This window comes from Bubalus kerabau, chromosome 1 (genome assembly GCF_029407905.1).
Source record: "Bubalus kerabau isolate K-KA32 ecotype Philippines breed swamp buffalo chromosome 1, PCC_UOA_SB_1v2, whole genome shotgun sequence".
NCBI lineage: Eukaryota > Metazoa > Chordata > Mammalia > Artiodactyla > Bovidae > Bubalus > Bubalus kerabau.
Window position 1 is genome coordinate 24,197,235 of NC_073624.1, and position 21,020 is coordinate 24,218,254.

Sequence of the window (21,020 nt, forward strand, 5' to 3'; positions counted from 1 at the left end):
CTCATTCCCCACCTTCCCCCACTGCCACCCAGGGCCTTGGCATTCCTTCTAACGCCAACTTTCAAGAAAGAATAGTTTACACTCACTGTCTTCAATTTTTTGTCTCTGCGTCACATTTTAACTCACTGAAAGTAGACTTCTGTCCTTACTACCACAATGAAACTAGTCTGGTAAAGTTCTCCTATATGCCATAGTTAAAACACTCTCCATCTCACTGACAACTCTATACATTCAGTACTGCTGGCTACTGTTTTCTCAAAAATGTCTGATCCTTTCCCCTTCCAGGACACCATTCTCTTAGTTTTACCATCTCTGATTATTTGTTCTGTCTCCTCTCGTTGGCGTCATTCTCTCCCGTCTGCCTCAAGTACAGTGCTTCCTAGAGTTCTGTTTACCTCCTGCTATTTTCCTCCTCTGCCTCCTCTCCCTCAGAGATTTCACCTACTGCCTCAGCTGTAATTATCAAGAATAAACCGAAAAGCCCATCTCTCTCTCTTGAGCTACAGACCCACAGTTATTAACAGCTTTCTTAATAGCTTCAATGGGACACCCAAGGGGGCAGCTTCAAAGCCACGTAATCCAAACTGAACTCACAGTCACCACCATTTGTCAACATTTCCTGGATTCCAGGGACAAAGCAGATCATGAATAAATAATGGTGCCTGTGGCAAATTATAAGCATTTAAATTTATATAAAAAAATAATTAAAAACCTACATCAGCTGAACATGATATCCACAGTCATGATACACAATGATATTTTGGTTTTTAGTCTCTGCCATATAGTCTCATTTATGAGTGTAGTCATTCAATGAGGTTACCTGCTAATTCAACCTAAACTCATCACCTCTAAGCTAGGTTATGAAAACCTTTTCATTCTACGTCTGAAATAACTCTGAAATCTATCCGCTCCCTCCTCTCCACCAGTGCTGCTTCCCTTGATCTAGACACCCACCATATTCTCCTGAACTACAAGTCTCTGAAACATTTTAAAGGTACAGCCTGCAAGTTGGTAAAAACAATTTAATGTGTTGAAACCAGCATTCTGAAACAGAAAACTTCAGAATGCATTCCATACAATACAGGTAAATACTGTTGCATGACTCTCATTTCTTTACATGTACATCCACATCTTTGTATTCTTCTCCATGTGGTCAAAACATGTGAAAGCACCTAAGCTAACAGATTTCTTTGCCTATCATCTTATCACCTCCAATCCATCTACTTTACTACTTTCACAATTACACAGCCATGCCAGTCCTCCACTTCAGGCTTTTAATGGCTCTTCATCATTCTGGGGGCTTCTCTGGTGGCTCAGACGGTAAAGAATCTGCCTGCAATGCAGGACACCGAGGTTCAATCCCTGGGTTGGGAAGATCCCCTGGAGAAGGGAACAGCAACCCACTCCAGTATTCTTGCCTGGAGAATCCCATGGACAGAGGAGCCTGGCGGGCTACCATCCATGGGGTCGCAGAGAGTCGGACACGACTTGAGTGACTAACACAATAACAACAATGTTATTCTGGAATGCTGTCTACAGACTCTTTAGAGGAAAAGCAAAGTCCTTTGTGATCTCACCTTTACATATATCAGCTTCTGCCGACACACCTCAAGACAGCAGCCTATATTTCGGCAGTCCAATTTACAGGTAATTTCTCAAAAGTGCCCATTTCACCCTGGTTTTGGGCAGGACAAGAGAGTCCCTCTACCTAGAATGCAATCTCTCCACTCAACTGCATAAGTAATGCTATTCAATGATCAACACCCACCCAACCTTACCGCATTTTTCTAAGATATTTTCCTTGCTGAAGCCCATCTTCGTTTCTAAAGATCTGGCCATTCTCTTCTTTGTGCTACTCCTTGTACAGATCTCTATTACAGCACATTTATCATTACTCATCACACTCCTTTATCAATAACACCTACTCTGATTTAAGCTGTTTCATATACATTAAATCATTTAATCCTCTCACAATCACCATACTAAATATTATCTTCATGTTAAAGATGGAGAAATTGAGGTCTAACAAGAGCAAATAATTTACTGGTGGAGTTAGAATTCAAATCCATATCTGCCTGGCCTGAACATCCCTCTTCCGACCCTCCTCTGGCCACAGAGAACTCTTGAGGAACCTGGTACAGGCGTGATGTGCCCTTAGCACATAGCAAGTACTCAGCAAGGTCTGCTGAATAAACGGAAACAGATCCCAGTAGTCTCAGTGAGGATCCCACTTGAATTTTGTAAAAACATCACCTTGAAGTCTTTGTCACAATTTAAAGAGTTTTAAAATGAGTTCTGTCTAAATTCCACAAAATCAGTTTCGACAGGGGAGACCTGGCTTGCGCTGAATGCCATTTGTCAATACTTGACAAATGGAATATTTGTCAACTGGGGATACATTTCATGTTAGAACATTAGTCAGTAGTCGTGTACCTTGAAGAAACAACAGGCTATTTAGCCTAAGGTTTTTAGGCTCAGGAATATATATGTGGGGGCTCAAGTATTCTCAGGCTGTGTTTTAAGGAAGCTCTTAAAGTCACCGAGAGACTGGTAGAAAATTACACAAGAAAAAAAATGGGAAATTTTAAACATGTGTTAATGTGCAGAAGGGGCTTCCCAGGTAGCTCAGTGGTAAAGAACCCACCTGCCAATGCAGGAGATGCGGGTTCAGTTCTTGGGTTGGGAAGATGCCCTGGAGAAGGAAATGGCAACCCAATCCAGTATTCCTGCCAGGGAAAGCTCATGTAAAGAGGAGCCTGGTGGGCTACAGTCCATGGGGTTGCAAAAAAGTCAGATATGACTTAGTGACTAAACAACAAATGTTCAGAAATTCTTAAGTTTAGACCACTAATTTCCACATATTGAAACTGAGAATTTCCTAACCTTAGTTTTCACAAAACAATATTCCTTTATGATGCTTTGCTAAATGTTTCTGTGAAGGTTTTTGAACATAAGAAAACTACTATCTTTAAGAAATGATTAAATGTATATGTAAGAAATCTCAGGTACAAATAACTAATATCAATAACTTGCTTCTTAATAAGAAAGCACTGATTGTAAGTGAACCTCACACATAATGAAAAGGAAAAGAACATTAAAAATTCTCCCTTATCTACCTGCAATGTGGGAGACCTGGGTTCGATCCCTGGGTTGGGAAGATCTCCTGGAGAATACCCACTCCAGTATTCTGGCCTGAAGAATTCCATGGACTGTATAATCCACGGGGTCACCAAGAGTCGGGCATGACTGAGCAAGCTTCACTTTCACACTTTCAAGACTAATAGTTATTTTAAAAAAGAAAATTCTACCTTAAGAGTAATACAAGGTTTTCATCATACTTACAACAATCCAGTTCATCTGATTTGTCACTGCAATCCAAATTATGATCACATTTCTTGTGTTTTCCAATGCATTGACCATTGGCACAGCGGAACTGATCAATTAAACAGAGTACTGTGGGGGGAAAAAAATGTAAATAGTTTTCTTAGTTTTGCTATCGTGTAAAGCCTGGCAGAAGTCAAAGAGAGCATTCTGGGCACACATGAAAAATCAGACTTTTAGAGAAAACTTACAAATAGTTCTCTGGGGATTTCAACTGAGAGATAGAAAAGAGAAGAAAAAGCAATCTAGCAGGAAACTTCCTATTTTGTCCTTTATATTAAATTCCATCTTTCACTAACAATTCTGTTAAGGATTAAAAGAATTCTACATGCATTTCTAGACACTAAAGATTTCCAGAGAATATTTTTGTTGTGGTTGTTTTATATTCTGTTAAAAGTTAGTGGATGAGAAGCAAACATGAAATTACTTTATGTTGTTAATAAATGTGTCATGTGTGTGTGCTTAGTCATTCAGTCATGTCCAACTTTTTGCGACCCCATGGACTGTACCCCAGCATGCTCCTCTGTTCATGGAATTCTCCAGGCAAGAATACTGGAGTGGGTAGCTATTCCCTTCTCCAGGGGATCTTCCCGACCCAGGGATCAAACCCAAGTCTCCTGCATTGGCGGGTTCTTTACCGGCTGAGCTACCAGGGAAGCCCCATTCAGAGCTCACTGCAAACAAGGACCATTTTTACATACTGAAGGGCTAATCTTTTGGTGTCATTTCTCAACTGCAAAGCTAATTAATGTGTATAAATCTTACACACATTAAGCGAATTAAGACAATTTAGAACATGCTACTATGTTTAGAAATAATAAAGTCAAACCCACTTGAAAAACCCCAAATCTACCACTGAATGAGCCAAAGCAAAACTCTGAATTTCAAACAACTTAATGGAAAAAGGAAATCTGTAACCAGGCCTAGGAATCGCAGATACCTTCACAGTTCTTCTCATCTGACTTATCCTGGCAGTTCGCGTCTCCGTTGCACCGCAGAGCACCATCGATACACTGTCCACTGGCGCACTGGAACTGGGACTCTGAGCACACAGGACAATTGAGTTCATCACTGTGGTCTTCACATTCAGTAAACCCATCACACCGCCAAGCCACAGGGATACAGTCAATTTCTCCCGTGAAACAAGTAAACTGCTGAGGAGAACATGTTGGGGGTTCTTCAAATGAATAGGGGGAGGGGAACGAAAAACACAGTCATGTCACACAGAGGCACTGACATTTACACCTGAGTGAAGCCCATTTCATGATAACATATACAAAACACTTTATAACACATAGAATCTATAACTTATCTTACCGAATCGGAAAAGAGATATAATTTTTACACTACTTCACTGAGATTCATTAACTTACAAAACTATAAGGCAGAAAGAAGTTTTCTTATATAATTTAAGTAGGAGTACTGAATTTGCAATCTGTTATAATCTCACACATAACCCAGGAATTACCATTATAATCATCCACCTTCAAATATTTTAAAGTTATATTAGAATTCATAACTTTTCCAGCCCTGAGGTTCTCAAAGAATGATCTACGAACCCCTGGGGGTTCCTGACCTGCGACCTCTTTCCTGGAAACTGACAGACAGTATTTTACAGCAATACTAATATATCACTTGCCTTTCTCACTACACGTGCACTGATGCCAAGGAAGCTAAAACCCTTGGCACCTAAGCAGACTCGGGGCAAGGGCCCCAGACTGTACCAGTAGTCACCGCATTCTACATAGTCATATACCATACATACACTCGGCAGTGGGGGGTGGGGGTGGGGCAGTTTCATTCAAGAATGTTCTTGACGAATCAGTAAAAAATACTAATTACATTAAAACCAATTCTCTGAGTACACATCTCCTCAATACTGTTTGACAAAATGGAAAACATGTACAAAGCTCGGGCTGCATACCTCAACATGAAGGTTTCCAAAGCTAAAAACTTTGAGCTGTAAACGCAACCCAAAACGTGAGACCCTTTTAATGTGAAAGAACGAGTGGCAGATAAACTATTGATATTTGCACTTGGGTATTTTGTGGGAAGTTTTTAAAAAATGAACCAGTGATTTCAAACAATAGCAAACCACAACGTACTTGTGTGGCAAATTAGACAACACTGGAACTTTCTATCAGAAATTGTAATTTTAGAAGACCTGTATCCAACACTGTTAGCTTGACGGATTCCTAGTACTTAAATATTCTTATGATGAGATTGGTGGTAATATTAATGTGATTGTTTTGATACCGTATAATGAAGTGCATCAAAACCTGATGATCTGAGAATTTCTGAATGGAATTCTAGTATTTCCAAATGACCAAGATGCATAAGGTTACAAAGTAGTGCATGGATAAAATACCCATTCACGGTACAAAATAATTAATGGATTTCAATATGAGAGACTATAATAGTGAACTGATATGGTTTCAAGCTCCACAATGCAACTAACACTATAGAAAACTATCATATGTCAAGATTTGGTGTAGAATTCAATATGCATATACATAACTATTTGAAAAGGCTATTTAATTATAGCCCTCCAGTTTCCAACTACTTATCTTTGAGGTCAAAATTCTTCATACAGTTCAATGAAGCTACAATACTACAACAGACTGAATGCAGAAGTAGACAAGAGAATCCAGCTCAACACTCAAAAGATTTTTAAAAATGTAAAAACAATGCTATATTTCTCACTAAAATTATTTTGCTTTAGAAAATACCATCAATTTTCTTAAGAGTTTTAACTTGAGAACATATAATGCTTTATGAATATTTTTAACAAGTATTTTTTAAAGTTCTTGGTTTCAAATCCTACCACAGTAAACACAGATTAGATATACATAATCTACACAAACAAAAGCTCTCCTCAAAAATTTTTTAAAACGTAAAAATATGGTGAGACCAGTTTGAAAACACATTCAGACTGGCAGAAGTACAAAACGAGATGATGGGGAGGTAACACAGGCTCAAATGAAAACATATCTTGAGAAGGGCAAGCAGAGAAATTCAGATTGTGTATTTCATTTGCCTCCACTGTAAAATCTGAGCTTCCCAGGTGGAATTAGTGGTTAAGAACCTGTCTGCCAATGCAGGAGGCATAAGAGATGTAGGTCTGATCCCTGGATCAGTAAGTTCCCCTGGAGGAGGGCATGGCAACCCACTCCAGTATTCTTGCCTGGAGAATCCCAGACAGAGGAACCTAGCAGGCTACACAATTCATGGGGTCGCAAAGAGTCAGACATGACTGAGGCATGCATGCATGCATGTAAAATCTACATTAAATCACAAGAAAAATCTTGTATATAAATTCAAGATTTACTGAATTCACAATTCACTGCAGTTTCACTCTTAATAACAAAAACTGAAAACAATTAATATGTCCCTGAACACAAGAATAATAAAACTGTGGCTTATTTGTATTGATACAATGAAACACACTATACAGCAATAAAAAGAAAACCACAGACTGCGGCACTCCACTCACTATAAAGATGAATCTCAAAATATCACAGTAAGCAAGAGAATCCAGACATAAGAGTACATACATCATGATTCCTTATGTAAATTATGTTCAAAAATAAGTAAAGCTAAACCATGGAGATGAAAACTACTCCAGGAAGAGAACTGGCTGCCAAGACACAGGGAACTATTCTTAATGACAATACTGTATGTCTTGATCTGGGTGGGCTTCCCTGAGAGCTCAGTTGGTAGAGAATCCACCTGCAATGCAGGAGACCTTAATTTGATTCCTGGTTCGGGAAGATCCACTGGAGAAGGGATAGGTTAGCCGCTCCAGTATCCTGGCCTGGAGAATTCAATGGACTGTACAGTCCATGGAGTTGCAAAGAGTCAGACATGACTGAGTGACTTTCACTTTACTTCGCTTGAAACGGGTGCTGGTAACACCACTTTACACATCTGTTAAAGTACACTGACTATTCGGTTAATACATACGTTAAAAAAAATCACTAAATATGAAGAAAAAAAATACTGGTCTTTTAAAAGACATTTTCTAAATGAAAGGTGATATCATTGATTCAGTTTTATCTGTGTCTACATAAAGGCATATTTTTCTAAGATTTGCCTTACTGGAGCAATAATCTAGCATTCTGACATGGAAACACTTGCTTTTTTCTTTTTTTTTTTTTTTTCTTTTTTAAATTATGGCCCTGTGGCATCACATGGTAAAGAATCTGCCAGCAAGGCGGAAGACCCAGGTTCAATCCCTGGGTCAGGAAGATCCCCGGAGAAGGGAATGGCTACCCACTCCAGTATTCTTGCCTGGGAAATCCCATGGACAGAGGAGCCTGGTGGGCTACAGTCCTTGGGGTCAGAAAGAGTTGGACACAACTCAGCAACTAAAACACACTTTAAGCAACTAGATTCCGTTTTGGGGGCTTCCCTTATGGCTCAGCAGGTAAAGAATCTGCCTGCAATACAGGAGACCAGGGTTTGATCCCTGGATCAGGAAGATCCTCTGGAGGAGGAAATGGCTACCCACCCCAGTATTCTTGCTTGAAAAAAAATCTCATGGACGTGGAGCCTGGCAGGCTACAATCCAAAGGGTCATAAAGAGTTGAACACAACTGAGCAACTAAGCACACACAAAATACATGTAACAAGTTTACCATTTTAACCATTTTAAAATGTACAGATCACTGCATTAAATATATTTACATCATTGTGTAATACCTGCTATTCTAGGGACAGATACTTCAAGAACCAGAGCTTAACTTTCCCTGTGCACAAAGCTGATCTCCCCAACTAAACTGCATTCTCTGTGTCAAAGATCTTCACATCTCCTGGGTCCAGAGAGAGATCCTCATAGCTACTACTCACTACATGTTATTTTTTTTAAAAAACTTGAAAGTTAGAAGAATATTCTTATAATACCATCTTATCAATAATTTTTATATGTTGAGTGTAAACTCTTTCAATCTTTTTTTCAGAGATTTATATTTTATGTAGTTCTCATGACACAATAAAACACCATTTTAATATTTTTTTCCCATTTGAGCCAACTTTGGGCTACATTTTTACATCAGTTTACGATCATAATTTTTAACATCTACATAAGCTCAGTTATTTTATTAAATCATTTTCCTATCATTAGAAATTGTTTTTAAATTTCCGCCACTGTAGAAAACAGTCCTTTTCCTTTGGTTGAATTCAAATAGAATTATCACCAGCAGGAGAATTTCTGAATTAAGAGAATAAATATTATAATGCATTTGATGCTACCATACTTATATGCTTTGACAAAGGGATACACCTTTGTTGTGGTCCTATGAGTAACTGAACCAATTTTACTACAACATTACTACTATTCAGTTCAGTTCAGTTGCTCAGTCGTGTCTGACTCTTTGCAACCCCATGAATCGCAGCACGCCAGGCTTCCCTGTCCATCACCAACTCCCAGAGTTCACCCAAACCCATCAAGTCGGTGATGCCATCCAGGCATCTCATCCTCTGTCGTCCCCTTCTCCTCCTGCCCCCAATTCCTCTCAGCATCAGAGTATTTTCCAATGAGTCAACTCTTCGCATGAGGTGGCCAAAGTACTGGAGCCTCAGCTTCAGCATCATTCCTTCCAAATAACACCCAGGACTGATCTCCTTTAGAATGGACTGAGATTGGATCTCCTTGCAGTCCAAGGGACTCTCAAGAGTCTTCTCCAACACCACAGTTCAAAAGCATCAATTCTTCGGCGCTCAGCTTTCTTCACAGTCCAACTCTCACATCCATACATGACCACTGGAAAAACCATAGCCTTGACTAGACGGACCTTTGTTGGCAAAGTAATGTCTCTGCTTTTGAATATGCTATCTAGGTTGGTCATAACTTTCCTTCCAAGGAGTAAGCATCTTTTTATTTCATGGCTGCAGTCACCATCTGCAGTGATTTTGGAGCCCTCCAAAAATAAAGTTTGACACTGTTTCCACTGTTTCCCCATCTATTTGCCATGAAGTGATGGGACCAGATGCCATGATCTTAGTTTTCTGAATGTTGAGCTTTAAGCCAACTTTTTCACTCTCCTCTTTCACTTTCATCAAGAGGCTCTTTAGTTCCTCTTCACTTTCTGCCATAAAGGTGGTCATCTGCATATCTGAGGTGATTGATATTTCTCCTGGCAATCTTGATTCCAGCTTGTGCTTCTTCCAGCCCAATGTTTCTCATGATGTACTCTGAATAGAAGTTAAATAAGCAGGGTGACGATATACAGCCTTGACATACTTCTTTTCCTATTTGAAATCAGTCTGTTGTTCCATGTCCAGTTCTAACTGTTGCTTCCTGACCTGCATATAGGTTTCTCAAGAGGCAGGTCAGGTGGTCTGGTATTCCCATCTCTTTCAGAATTTTCCACAGTTTATTGTGATCCACATAGTCAAAGGCTTTGGCATAGTAAATAAAGCAGAAATAGATGTTTTTCTGGAACTCTCTTGCTTTTTCCATGATCCAGCAGATGTTGGCAATTTGATCTCTGGTTCCTCTGCCTTTTCTAAAACCAGCTTGAACATCAGGAAGTTCATGGTTCACGTATTGCTGAAGCCTGGCTTGGAGAATTTTGAGCATTACTTTACTAGCATGTGAGATGAGTGCAATTGTGCAGTAGTTTGGACATTCTTTGGCACTGCCTTTCTTTGGGATTGGAATGAAAACTGACCTTTTCCAGTCCTGTGGCCACTGCTGAGTTTTCCAAATTTGCTGGCATATTGAGTGCAGCACTTTCACAGCATCATCTTTCAGGATGTGAAATAGCTCAACTGGAATTCCATCATCTCCACTAGCTTTGTTCGCAGTGATGCTTTCTAAGGCCCACTTGACTTCACATTCCAGGATGTCTGGCTCTAGGTGAGTGATGATACCATCGTGATTATCTGGGTCATGAAGATCTTTTTTGTACAGTTCTTCTGTGTATTCTTGCCACCTCTTCTTAATATCTTCTGCTTCTGTTAGGTCCATACCATTTGTGTCCTTTATCGAGACCATCTTTGCATGAAATGTTACCTTGGTATCTCTAATTTTCTTGAAGAGATCTCTAGTCTTTCCCATTCTGTTGTTTTCCTCTATTTCTTTGCACTGATCGCTGAGGAAGGCTTTCTTATCTCTTCTTGCTATTCTTTGGAACTCTGCATTCAGATGCTTATATCTTTCCTTTTGTCCTTTGCTTCTCGCTTCTCTTCTTTTCACAGCTACTTGTAAGGCCTCCCCAGACAGCCATTTTGCTTTTTTGCACTTCTTTTCCATGGGGATGGTCTTGATCCCTGTCTCCTGTACAATGTCATGAACCTCCATCCACAGTTCATCAGGCACTCTATCTATCAGATCTAGTCCCTTAAATCTATTTCTCACTTCCTCTGTATAATCATAAGGGATTTGATTTAGGTCATACCTGAATGGTCTAGTGGTTTTCCCTACTTTCTTCAATTTCAGTCTGAATTTGGCAATAAGGAGCTCATAATCTGAGCCACAGTCAGCTCCCGGTCTTGTTTCTGCTGACTGTAGAGAGCTTCTCCATCTTTGGGTGCAAAGAATATAATCAATCTGATTCCGGTGTTGACCATCTGGTGATGTCCCTGTGTAAAGTCTTCTCTTGTGTTGTTGAAAGAGGGTGTTTGCTATGACCAGTGCGTTCTCTCGGCAAAACTCTATTAGCCTTTACCCTGCTTCATTCTGTATTCCAAGGCCAAATTTGCCTGTTACTCCAGGTGTTTCTTGACTTCCTACTTTTGCATTCCAGTCCCCTATAATGAAAAGGACATCTTTTTTGGGTGTTAGTTCTAAAAGGTCTTGGAGGTCTTCACAGAACCGTTCAACTTCAGCTTCTTTAGCATTACTGGTTGGGGCATAGACTTGGATTACTGTGATATTGAATGGTTTGCCTTGGAAATGAACAGAAATCATTCTGTTGTTTTTGAGATTGCATCCAAGTACTGCATTTTGGACTCTCTTGTTGACCATGATGGCTACTCCATTTCTTCTAAGTGATTCCTGCCCGCACTAGTAGATATAATGGTCATCTGAGTTAAATTCACCCATTCCAGTCCATTTTAGTTCACTGATCCCTAGAATGTCGACGTTCACTCTTTCCATCTCCTGTTTGACCACTTCCAATTTGCCTTGATTCATGGACCTGACATTCCAGGTTCCTATGCAATATTGCTCTTTACAGCATCGGACCTTGCTTCTATCACCAGTCACATCTACAACTGGGTGCTATTTTGCTTTGGCTCCATCCCTTCATTCTTTCTGGAATTATTTCTCCACTGATCTCCAATAGCATATTGGGCACCTAACGACCTGGGGAGATCATCTTTCAGTGTCCTATCTTTTTGCCTTTTCATACTGTTCATGGGGTTCTCAAGGCAAGAATACTGAAGTGGTTTGCCATTCCTCTCCAGTGGACCACATTCTGTCAGACCTCTCACCATAACCTGCCCGTCTTGGGTGGCCCCTGTGATACCTTAAAAATTTTTTTTTTCTTTTTTTATTGGCTAGATAAGTAAGAGAAACAGCAGGCAACTGCTGATAGATCCGAACAGAAGAGTGTTCTTTTCACTGGAGACATTCGCAACAATGACACATAAACTGACAGAATTCAGTAGATTAAGATTACAGGAGGTGGAATTAATTCTTGTTACCCTTTGAGGGAGCAAAAACTACTGTTATTAAGAAATACACTCCTTTACAGTTACGAGTTTCCCCCCAAAAGGGCTCTTCTGCCTTAGGCCCAGGGTCAGGTTACACCTATCTCTTGTCAAGATGAATTCTATCTTAGAATACCCCAAAGCCTACGATAGTGCAGATGTATGAAATACAAGGGACCAATCAAGTTAGGAGAAAGCAATTTCACTGTCAAAGAATGCTAGACTAAGTTTTGAACATGTGACTGGAATTACACTTTTAGAAGAAAATAACAACATATTTACCTCCACATAATAGCTCATCCTGAAGAAGAACCAAGTGCATGGGGCAAGAACACCTTGTAGTACCATCTCCCTTTACAAGACAGATATGTGAACAGCCACCATTATCCTGAGCACAAGGGTGCTGTCCTGCAAGAAAAGAGGAAAGAGAAGAGAATGAGAGAGAGAAAAAAGAAAGGGAAAAGAATAGCAAGGGAGGGAGGGAGTAAGAAAAGCCCAGCCAAAATCAATTATTTATGAGTTAACAAGAAAATCAAATTCAAAATTCCTTTGGACTTTATTTCCACTGAATATAATTACTCACACCATCTCTACACAATCTACAAGAAAACAAGGACAATTTAAGACACAAAGTATTTATATGTAGCCACTGTCTTTACATATTTATACATAAAATATTTTAAAGTATTTAAAGTAAGGTAATTGTACAGCTCATGTTAATTTTTGTAAGTAAGAAAAGCTGATTACTCAAAGTAAAAAAAATTGCTGGGGAGAATGCTGAAACCTGGATCTTATTCTGTTTAAAATATAAAAATTCTTCTAAAGATTTTTTAACTCAGAAATTCTATCTTTCTGAGAGACATGATGATTTTGCTCAAAAAGTGTATTCTAAGGAGGAATCTGCTAAAAATTAAGAGCTGTTAGAAGAAAAAACAAGTTCACATGAATTCAACCACTCAGAGACCATCAAAATTATTTGCTTGGTCAACCGCAAAAGAACTTGCAATGTTACAAACGTTTGATTTCTTCCTACTTGGGTTAACTAAATAAATACACTGTCAGGCACATTTCAAAGTCTGTCTCATAAGTTATATTTAATGAAATCATTGCTTTGACTTTTCTACTTAGCTCACGTCAAAAGCAACTTGACAGCTATCATCCCAGAATACCAACATCAAATGTGGCCACCCGTTTATTATCTGACTCTGTCAGTAACACATCAGTCCTGCTTCAGCGTGTGTTGACAAGATGGAGAGAGTCAGCTATGCACAAACGAGCAGAGGTGCACACTACAGAGATGTCCCAAAGCAGACATCAGTCCTCAGAGCAGAATCTACAACCTGTACAGCAGTGTTTCTCAACCTTTTAATTCCAAGACACTCTTGATAAACAATCTCCTTTTCTTTAATGTTTTTAGAAACTTTATTTGAAAAATAAAGTTTTTCTAAATATAAACCATATTTAAGTGTTGACCTATAAAAAAGATACTCCCCCTGAAATTCTGAAAACATCCATAGATTTTCTGCCATAAAAAGCTCATGTATGAACTGAACACTTAGCCATTACATCATCTCTACCTTATTTCTATTAAATACTCAGCATGAATTACACATCATAACATAGAATGACAATTCTAACTACTATATCTCAAATACCTCTGATTAACTCCTAAGTTCATAAACAGTGACAACACAATAGAGACTTGAACAAGCTATGGTGTTCTCATTCCTGTTTCCTTCTTAAATACTCCAATTTGACTGGAAAACATTGTGCTGAGAAGTTCAGGAGTGAATACTTCTCTCACTAGTCCTCCATTTTCACATCTGCATTCCTGATATAACTGTGTAAGACCTACAGTAGTGATTGCTGAGAGGGTACATCTGATGAGAGATATAACAGTATTATGTTAATAGAGTTAATAGTATTAATTGCTGTTAATGTTAACTTATTAATAATGTTGATACTAACTAAAATATTAATACTAACTCTAATATTAATACTATATTAATAGAGTTAATAGTATTATATGAACACATATTAACTAAGCCAAGATGACTAGTCATTTTTAAGTTTTCAGTAACTTATGGCCACTTTCCTAAGCTGTGAATTGAAAAACTTAACCAAAAGGGGAAAAAGCAAGCACTTATTAAGCATAGTCTTCTCTAAGTTTATACACTAATTTTTAGTTTGTTTTGTTTTTGCCAAAGAATAGGTTTATTTTCATAATAACTATATTCATCATTATATAAATGTTAACTTCTGCTTCTGTTGAAACCATGGGGATGTACGTGAAACAAAAGAAATATTAATACAGGCTTTACACCAGTATTCTTGAAACGTTGAAGGAGAGAAAGAGAAAACATGAAAAGCAAGTCCTTGCTGTTCCTGAGTGGGGAGCTTTTTGAAAATGAGACACACCATTTCTTTCTCTAACTCTTGTTTTATAGGGAAAACAAGTTTAATATGAAAAAATTTCCAGGCGAGTCTAAGGTTTTAAAGACATGAAGACTTTTTAAAAATGGCAAAACTAGAAGTGTATGAAAATCTTAAAATAGAAGACACACAACATCTTAATTTTTGTCCCTTCTAGTAACAAACATGAATCTTGGGACTAGCAATACACCATCAGCACTTACTATATTCCTGAAGATTCAGCTCCTTTACCGCGTGAATGTCACTAAGCTGGGCAATTCGAGCCTGGACTTTGGTTCTACCCTCTCGACCTGTCATGTCAATTTTTTCAATCATTTGCTGCTGCTTATCGATCCAGTACAGCCAGTTTTCAAACACCGTCAGTCCCACAGGCTGTAGAATGTTGGTGTCTTCTAATACTATTCGGTTGGCCCCTTGGAAAGGAGAATGTTCAACAGAAATGATTCATGTGGTCAAGTCATACATTCAACAGCTATTGACTGAAAACCCGTTAAGATTCTGGAAGTACTGAGAAGGAAAATATAAGCTCTCCAGCAGAAAACTTAAAAATCCTTCTCAGAAGAAAAGATATATACATACCAGATAACAGACTAGACATTTAAGTGCAATCAAGAGCAAATAAGTGTCCAATACACACTAAATACTGAGTTCACAGAAATGTAGAAAAGAACTTTAGAGCCATTTTCAAAAAAAATTTTTTAAACCAGTCCATTTTTTTCCAATTAAATCTTATGAGGATTTCTAATACATAAAACATACAAAACAGTGCTTCTCTATATGAAGCAGTGGTGGTGGGCAAAGCACTTTGTGTTGTTGGCCACCCACACCTGCTGAGCACACTCAAGGTATCTGTGGAGAACAACAGCCTCACTCACTCAGCCACTCAGAACACTGGAAAAGACTCATACATTACCTGGTTCAAGCTTCGCCTCAAAATAAGTATTTCTAAAATACCCCAGACACAAAGCCAGCCAGATTCTGGAAAGGCAACCAATTCTGTTACTGAACTATGAGAAAGTTTTTTCACACCATATGCTGAAATCTGTGCCCCACTCCTCACCACCCCAATTGCTTCGCCCTCATTCAAATAGAAAACATACATCCATTCGTTCCCTCTTCCTCCTAATCATCCTTCAAATATCTACAGAACTTTTCCCTGGTTCTTCATTGATGAGTTCAATCAAAGAAAGATACTAGCTTAATACTCTGGAAATATCAGGGGAAGTTCCAGGAAAGAGCCAAGCATAAAGCTAGGCTTAATCAATGGAGAAAGGTGGAGACATACATATGAGAAGGCACTAAGTCAACACTCAGATCCAAGGACAGTTAAATACAAGTCTACTTACGCGCCCTCCTAAAAATCTACTAAAATGACAGTGAACAATTAAGGCATAAGTAGGCATAAGGAAAAATAGGACATAAGAGTAGAAAAGCAATATAAAATTTACAAGCTGGATAAGAGACAAGCAACAGATCTAGAATATTAATTTCCTATGAACCTCTTTTCAAGTAGCTAGTAGAGGATGCAATCTCTCAGGGAAAAGGAATGAACCAAAGAAACAGAAACTAGGAAACAGCAGGTTCAGCACAAAGATGACTAGCAAGTATATCCCCAGGATAACAGTGAAAGGAGGCTGGCCTAGAGCAAGCCAATCCAGACTGACTGAAACAGAACGATAAAGAGCTATGTCTTCAGTGAAACAGAAAAAAAAAAAAAAAAAGAAGATGGACTGGTTGCTGCATCTGCATATACTGAAACAATATTTAAATTAGACAAGAATAATTTCAGAGAGGAAAAAAGCTGCAGAAAGAAAGGAAGGTGATGGCTATATTTCCATACCCATAAATAACAAATAATTATGAGCTTAAAATTATGATTTAATTTTTTAAAAAAAAAATCATAGTTTTAAAGTTGAATGGGATAATTTTTTAGCTGGGTGGATGATAGAAAAGTTCATATGGGTATTTTAGTGATACATGGTTTAAGACAACAAATCCTCATCTTCCACCAAAAAAAGTCAAATTGTGATGTCTAAAATTTAAACATCAAGAAGCAGCTGTTTTAAATCAGATATTTTAAAATGACTCTTGATTAAACCATCAGAGCCCTCTAAGAGTAGGACTAACAGGAGGAAGGAGCAGAGCAGTAAACTTGGATTTTATTACAGGTCAAGTGGAATCACTTGATTTCCACATTTACATGTATTATTTTAATAAAAATTAAAATTAAATTTAAAACAGCAGCAGCAAGAATCATTTAGGAAAAAAAAAAAAGATGAGTTGTTGGTCGTGTAAGGATGGCCTCAACTGAACAACTGGGGAAAATGAGGAGAGGTCAACAGTGTTGCTGGAGGATCCAAGATCTACTCTGAGAGCAGTTAAAAAACACTGGAACCAGCAATGAAAAAACATACTTATTCAACAGACTAAAGCATATACTAAATCTACTCCAGCATAAAAGACTCCAGGTAGAAAGATAACCCATGACAACAGTATAGGATTATCTGTGACTATATAAAAGGGGTTAAAAAAAAAAGAAGAAAACCCTACCAACATTAAATCAACCTTTTTCAGAAAACAGGAAAAAAGGAAATGTTTTTTTTTATGAGGCCAATGTAACCTTGATGGCAAAACCCCAACAAGTGCATTATATTAGTAAGAAAGGAAAATCATGGGGTAATCTTTCTCATGAACACAAATGTAAACATCTTAAACAAAAACCAAATCAAATTCAGCAATATAAAAAAAGGATAATGTATCAGACCAAGTTTGATTTATTCTACAAAACTAACAAGAGTTCAGTTCAGTCGCTCAGTTGTGTCCAACTCTTTGCGACCCCATGGACTACAGCATGTCAGGCTTCCCTCTCCATCACCAACTCCCAGAGCTTGCTCAAACTCATGTCCATAGAGTCAGGGATGCCATCCAACCATCTCATCCTCTGTCATCCCCTTCTCCTTTTGCCTTCAATCTTTCCAAGCATCAGGGTCTTTTCCAAAGAGTCAGCTCTTTGCATCAGGTGGCCAAATTATTGAAGTTTCAGCTTCAGCATCAGTCCTTCCAATGAATATTCAGGACTGATTTTCTTTAGGATGGACTGGTTGGATCTCCTTGCAGTCCAAGGGACTCTCCAGAGTCTTCTCCAATACTACAGTTCAAAAGTAGCAATTCTTCGGCGCTAATAGTTCAACTCTCACATCCATACATGACTACTGGAAAAATCATAGCTTTAACCAGAGTAAGTTGTCTAGGTTGGTCATAGCTTTTCTTCCAAGGAGTAAGCATCTTTCATGGCTGCAGTCACCACCTGCTGGGATTTTGGAGTCCAAGAAAATAGTCTGTCACTGTTTCCCCATGTATTTGCCATGAAATGATGGGACCAGATGCCATGATCTTAGTTTTCTGAATGTTGAGCTTTAAGCCAACTTTTTCACTCTCCTCTTTCACTTTCATCAAGAGGCTCTTCAGTTCCTCTTCACTTTCTGGCATAAGGGGTGTCATCTGCATCTTTGAGGCTATTGATATTTCTCCTGGCAATCTTGATTCCAGCCTGTGCTTCATCCAGCCTGGCATTTCACATGATGTACTCTGCATATAAATTAAATAAACAGGGTGACAATATACAGTCTTGACATACTCCTTTCCCAATTTGGAACCAGTCTGTTGTTCCATGTCCAGTTCTAACTGTTGCTTCTTGACCTGCATACAGATTTCTCAGGAGGCAGGTAAGTGGTCTGGTATTTCCATCTCTTGAAAAATTTTCCAGTTTGTTGTGATTCACAGTTACAGACTTTGGTGTAGTCAATAAAGCGATGTTTTTTTGGAACTCTCTTGAGTTTTTTTCTATGATCCAACAGATGTTGGCAATTTGATCTCTGGTTCCTCTGCCAAGAACAGAACTTCCTTAATCTGATTTTTAAAAGTTACCTACAGAAAAATCTTAGCAAAAACCTAATCATGAAGTATTGGATGCTTTCTCCTCAAATCATGGAAAGCAAATACAAAATGAAACAAAAATACCTAGGGATTCTATTATTTTGTTCAATATTGTATTGGAGGGGGGGCCAGGAAGTGATCCCCAGTCAATGTAGTAAGGCCACAAGGAAAAAAGGACTGAAAAAGAAAAAAACTTTCCTCATTTGTAGACAAATGATTCCATAACACAGAAAATTCTATTAATAATTTAGCAAGATGATTGGGAACAAACTCAATGCACTAGGGTAAGAGAGGAAAAGAAAAACTGTATTTCTGTATTCCAGCCACAGCCAGAAAATGAAATATTAAATATTTAGAATATTCTTTACCACTAGCATTCAAAAGCATTAAATGCCAAAGAATAACTCCAATGAAAGAGAGGCAACCTCGATAGAGAAAATTACAAAACACTAAGGGAAATTAAAGTTTTAAATATATGGCGGAATATACCATGTTCATGGTTTAGAAGACTAATATTATAAAGATAACAATTTTTCCTAGATTTGCTATCATCTTAAAGCAAGGCCACTCAGAATTCTACTAGGTGTTTTTGTTTTTGGTGGAAACTCAGAGGCTGATTCTAAAATGTATATGGAAATGCAAAGTGTCAACAACTGCCAAGGTAATCTTTGGTACGAAATATTAAGGTAATACTAATCAAGGTAAGAAATACTAAGGACATACACTGCTAGATAAATCTGCTATAAATTAAGACAATACAAAGACAAGGTGACCCAGGGAACATTAGGGTCCAGAAATAAACTCATACAAATATAATCACTTTATTTACAACAAAAGTAACAGGATGGTGGTACTGAATCAGTCACATGGAAAACAAAATTAAACCCCTGTCTCACATCATACACAAGAATAAATTCCAAAATGGATTAGAGATCTAAAATAAGACAAGTTAAACAAAAAAAATGTTAGGAAAAAACACAAGAAAATATCTTTGTAACTAAGCAGTAGGCAAAGATTTCTTAAACATAACATAAAAGGCACTAATTGTACAGGGAAAAATTAATAAGCTGTGCAACACTAAAAATATGACTTCTTTTCATCTAAAGACACCACTGGGAGAGTGAAAAGGTAAATCACAAGCAAAGATTTATATAAAACATATCTTTCTCTATAGAGGCAAGTATAAAGATGTACCAAAAATTATTACAGACGACTTTTAAATGGAAAGATACACCAGTCATAAATGAAAATATTGAATTCTTTGACCATAACAATTCTCCCTGAATATGTATGTAACTTAATAACACATTAATACACTGAATAAAGAATTTCTAGAAATCAGTAATATAAAAATGGGCAAAAGCTAAGAATTGCAATTCACAGAACAAACATGAGTGACCAATAAATTAATTTCAATATCAAATAGAAAAGTTTGTATTTTATTAATAATTAGATATACCTTTAAAACTATTGGATTGGCAAAAATTCAGAAGTCTAACAGTACCAAGTACTAAAGGAGAAACTCATATACTTCTGGAGGGGATTTTAAACTGATACAATCACTTTGAAGAGCAGTCTGAACAGATATATTCAAGTTGAATATATACATACCACATTACATGGCAATCCCACTACTAGGTTTAGACTACTGCTTTTAATGGCAAAAAATTGGAAACAGCAGTTTAGATAGCAGAATAGAAATAGAGAAACTACAGAATGATCATACAACAAAACCACTATTTAGCAAAATAACTAACATAGATTTGTGGATCAATAGGGATCATCTCAAAACTGATATATTTGAAAAAGGCAAGTGACAAAAGAATACATGAGACTATATTAAGTTTAAAAAGTAAAAAGGCTTAAATTTGTATCAGTATACACAGTAAGAAATACACACACACAGAGCAAACCATGCATGACAAAGAAACACATCAAAAGCTGCCTCTTAAGAAAAAGGAAGGAAAACAGAATTGGGGAAGGAGACGCAAGAGCTTCAAATTCTCCCTATGTCTTTTTTAAAGAGAGGAGGAAGGGAGGTTCAAAAGCAAATATGGCCAAACACTAAGATTTGACTAAGTTGGATGGCAGAAATTCTGTACTTTCTGTATGTTAGAACCATGTCATAATAAAGAGTGGAGAAACTAACAAAAAAAAAAATAGAAAAAAAGAAAGCTAATTCATTCAAGTATCAATAGTATCAGTAATGACAGTGTTTTGGATTTTCTTCTTTTTTATTTTCTAAACTGTCTAAAGAACATGCATCACCTCTATTTAAAAAAAAAAAAAATCCTAAAAGAAGAAAAAAGAGAAAAGGACAAGTAGGGGAAAAAAATCCACTGACTTATTAGTAAGGGCTAAAACATGTATATAAGTAACTATTAAACAAATGAGATGGGATATAAGAGACACAGGTGATCAGTTAAAGAAAGAATATACTGTGCAAGGTGTGTGCCTGACAGTTTGGAATCAAAGAAGACATAATGGAAGGGAGTCTTTTGAACCTGAAAAGAGAACCTGTTTAGTTTTTGAAAAATTACAAATACATTGCAATATATAAAACTTTAAATGATACAGAAATACTCTTAACATATTAGCATGCTAAACTTTTAAAC

At 37.6% G+C, this 21,020-nt stretch overlaps 1 protein-coding gene across 10 annotated transcripts in view; it reads right to left on the reverse strand.

Annotated features, from left to right (window-relative positions):
- LRP6 (LDL receptor related protein 6) overlaps positions 1–21,020 on the reverse strand; it is a 178,109-nt gene that overhangs the window by 13,623 nt on the left and 143,466 nt on the right. For 8 of the 10 annotated variants that reach the window (XM_055570411.1, XM_055570413.1, XM_055570415.1 and 5 more), the window contains 4 exons: positions 14,673–14,882; positions 12,319–12,444; positions 4,322–4,558; positions 3,343–3,453 (listed from right to left, as the gene is read on the reverse strand). In XM_055570411.1, the coding sequence (XP_055426386.1) occupies positions 3,343–3,453; positions 4,322–4,558; positions 12,319–12,444; positions 14,673–14,882 (684 nt within the window). The remainder of the gene's footprint in view (positions 1–3,342; positions 3,454–4,321; positions 4,559–12,318; positions 12,445–14,672; positions 14,883–21,020) is intronic. The other 2 variants (XM_055570414.1, XM_055570416.1) reach the window with 1 other exon arrangement.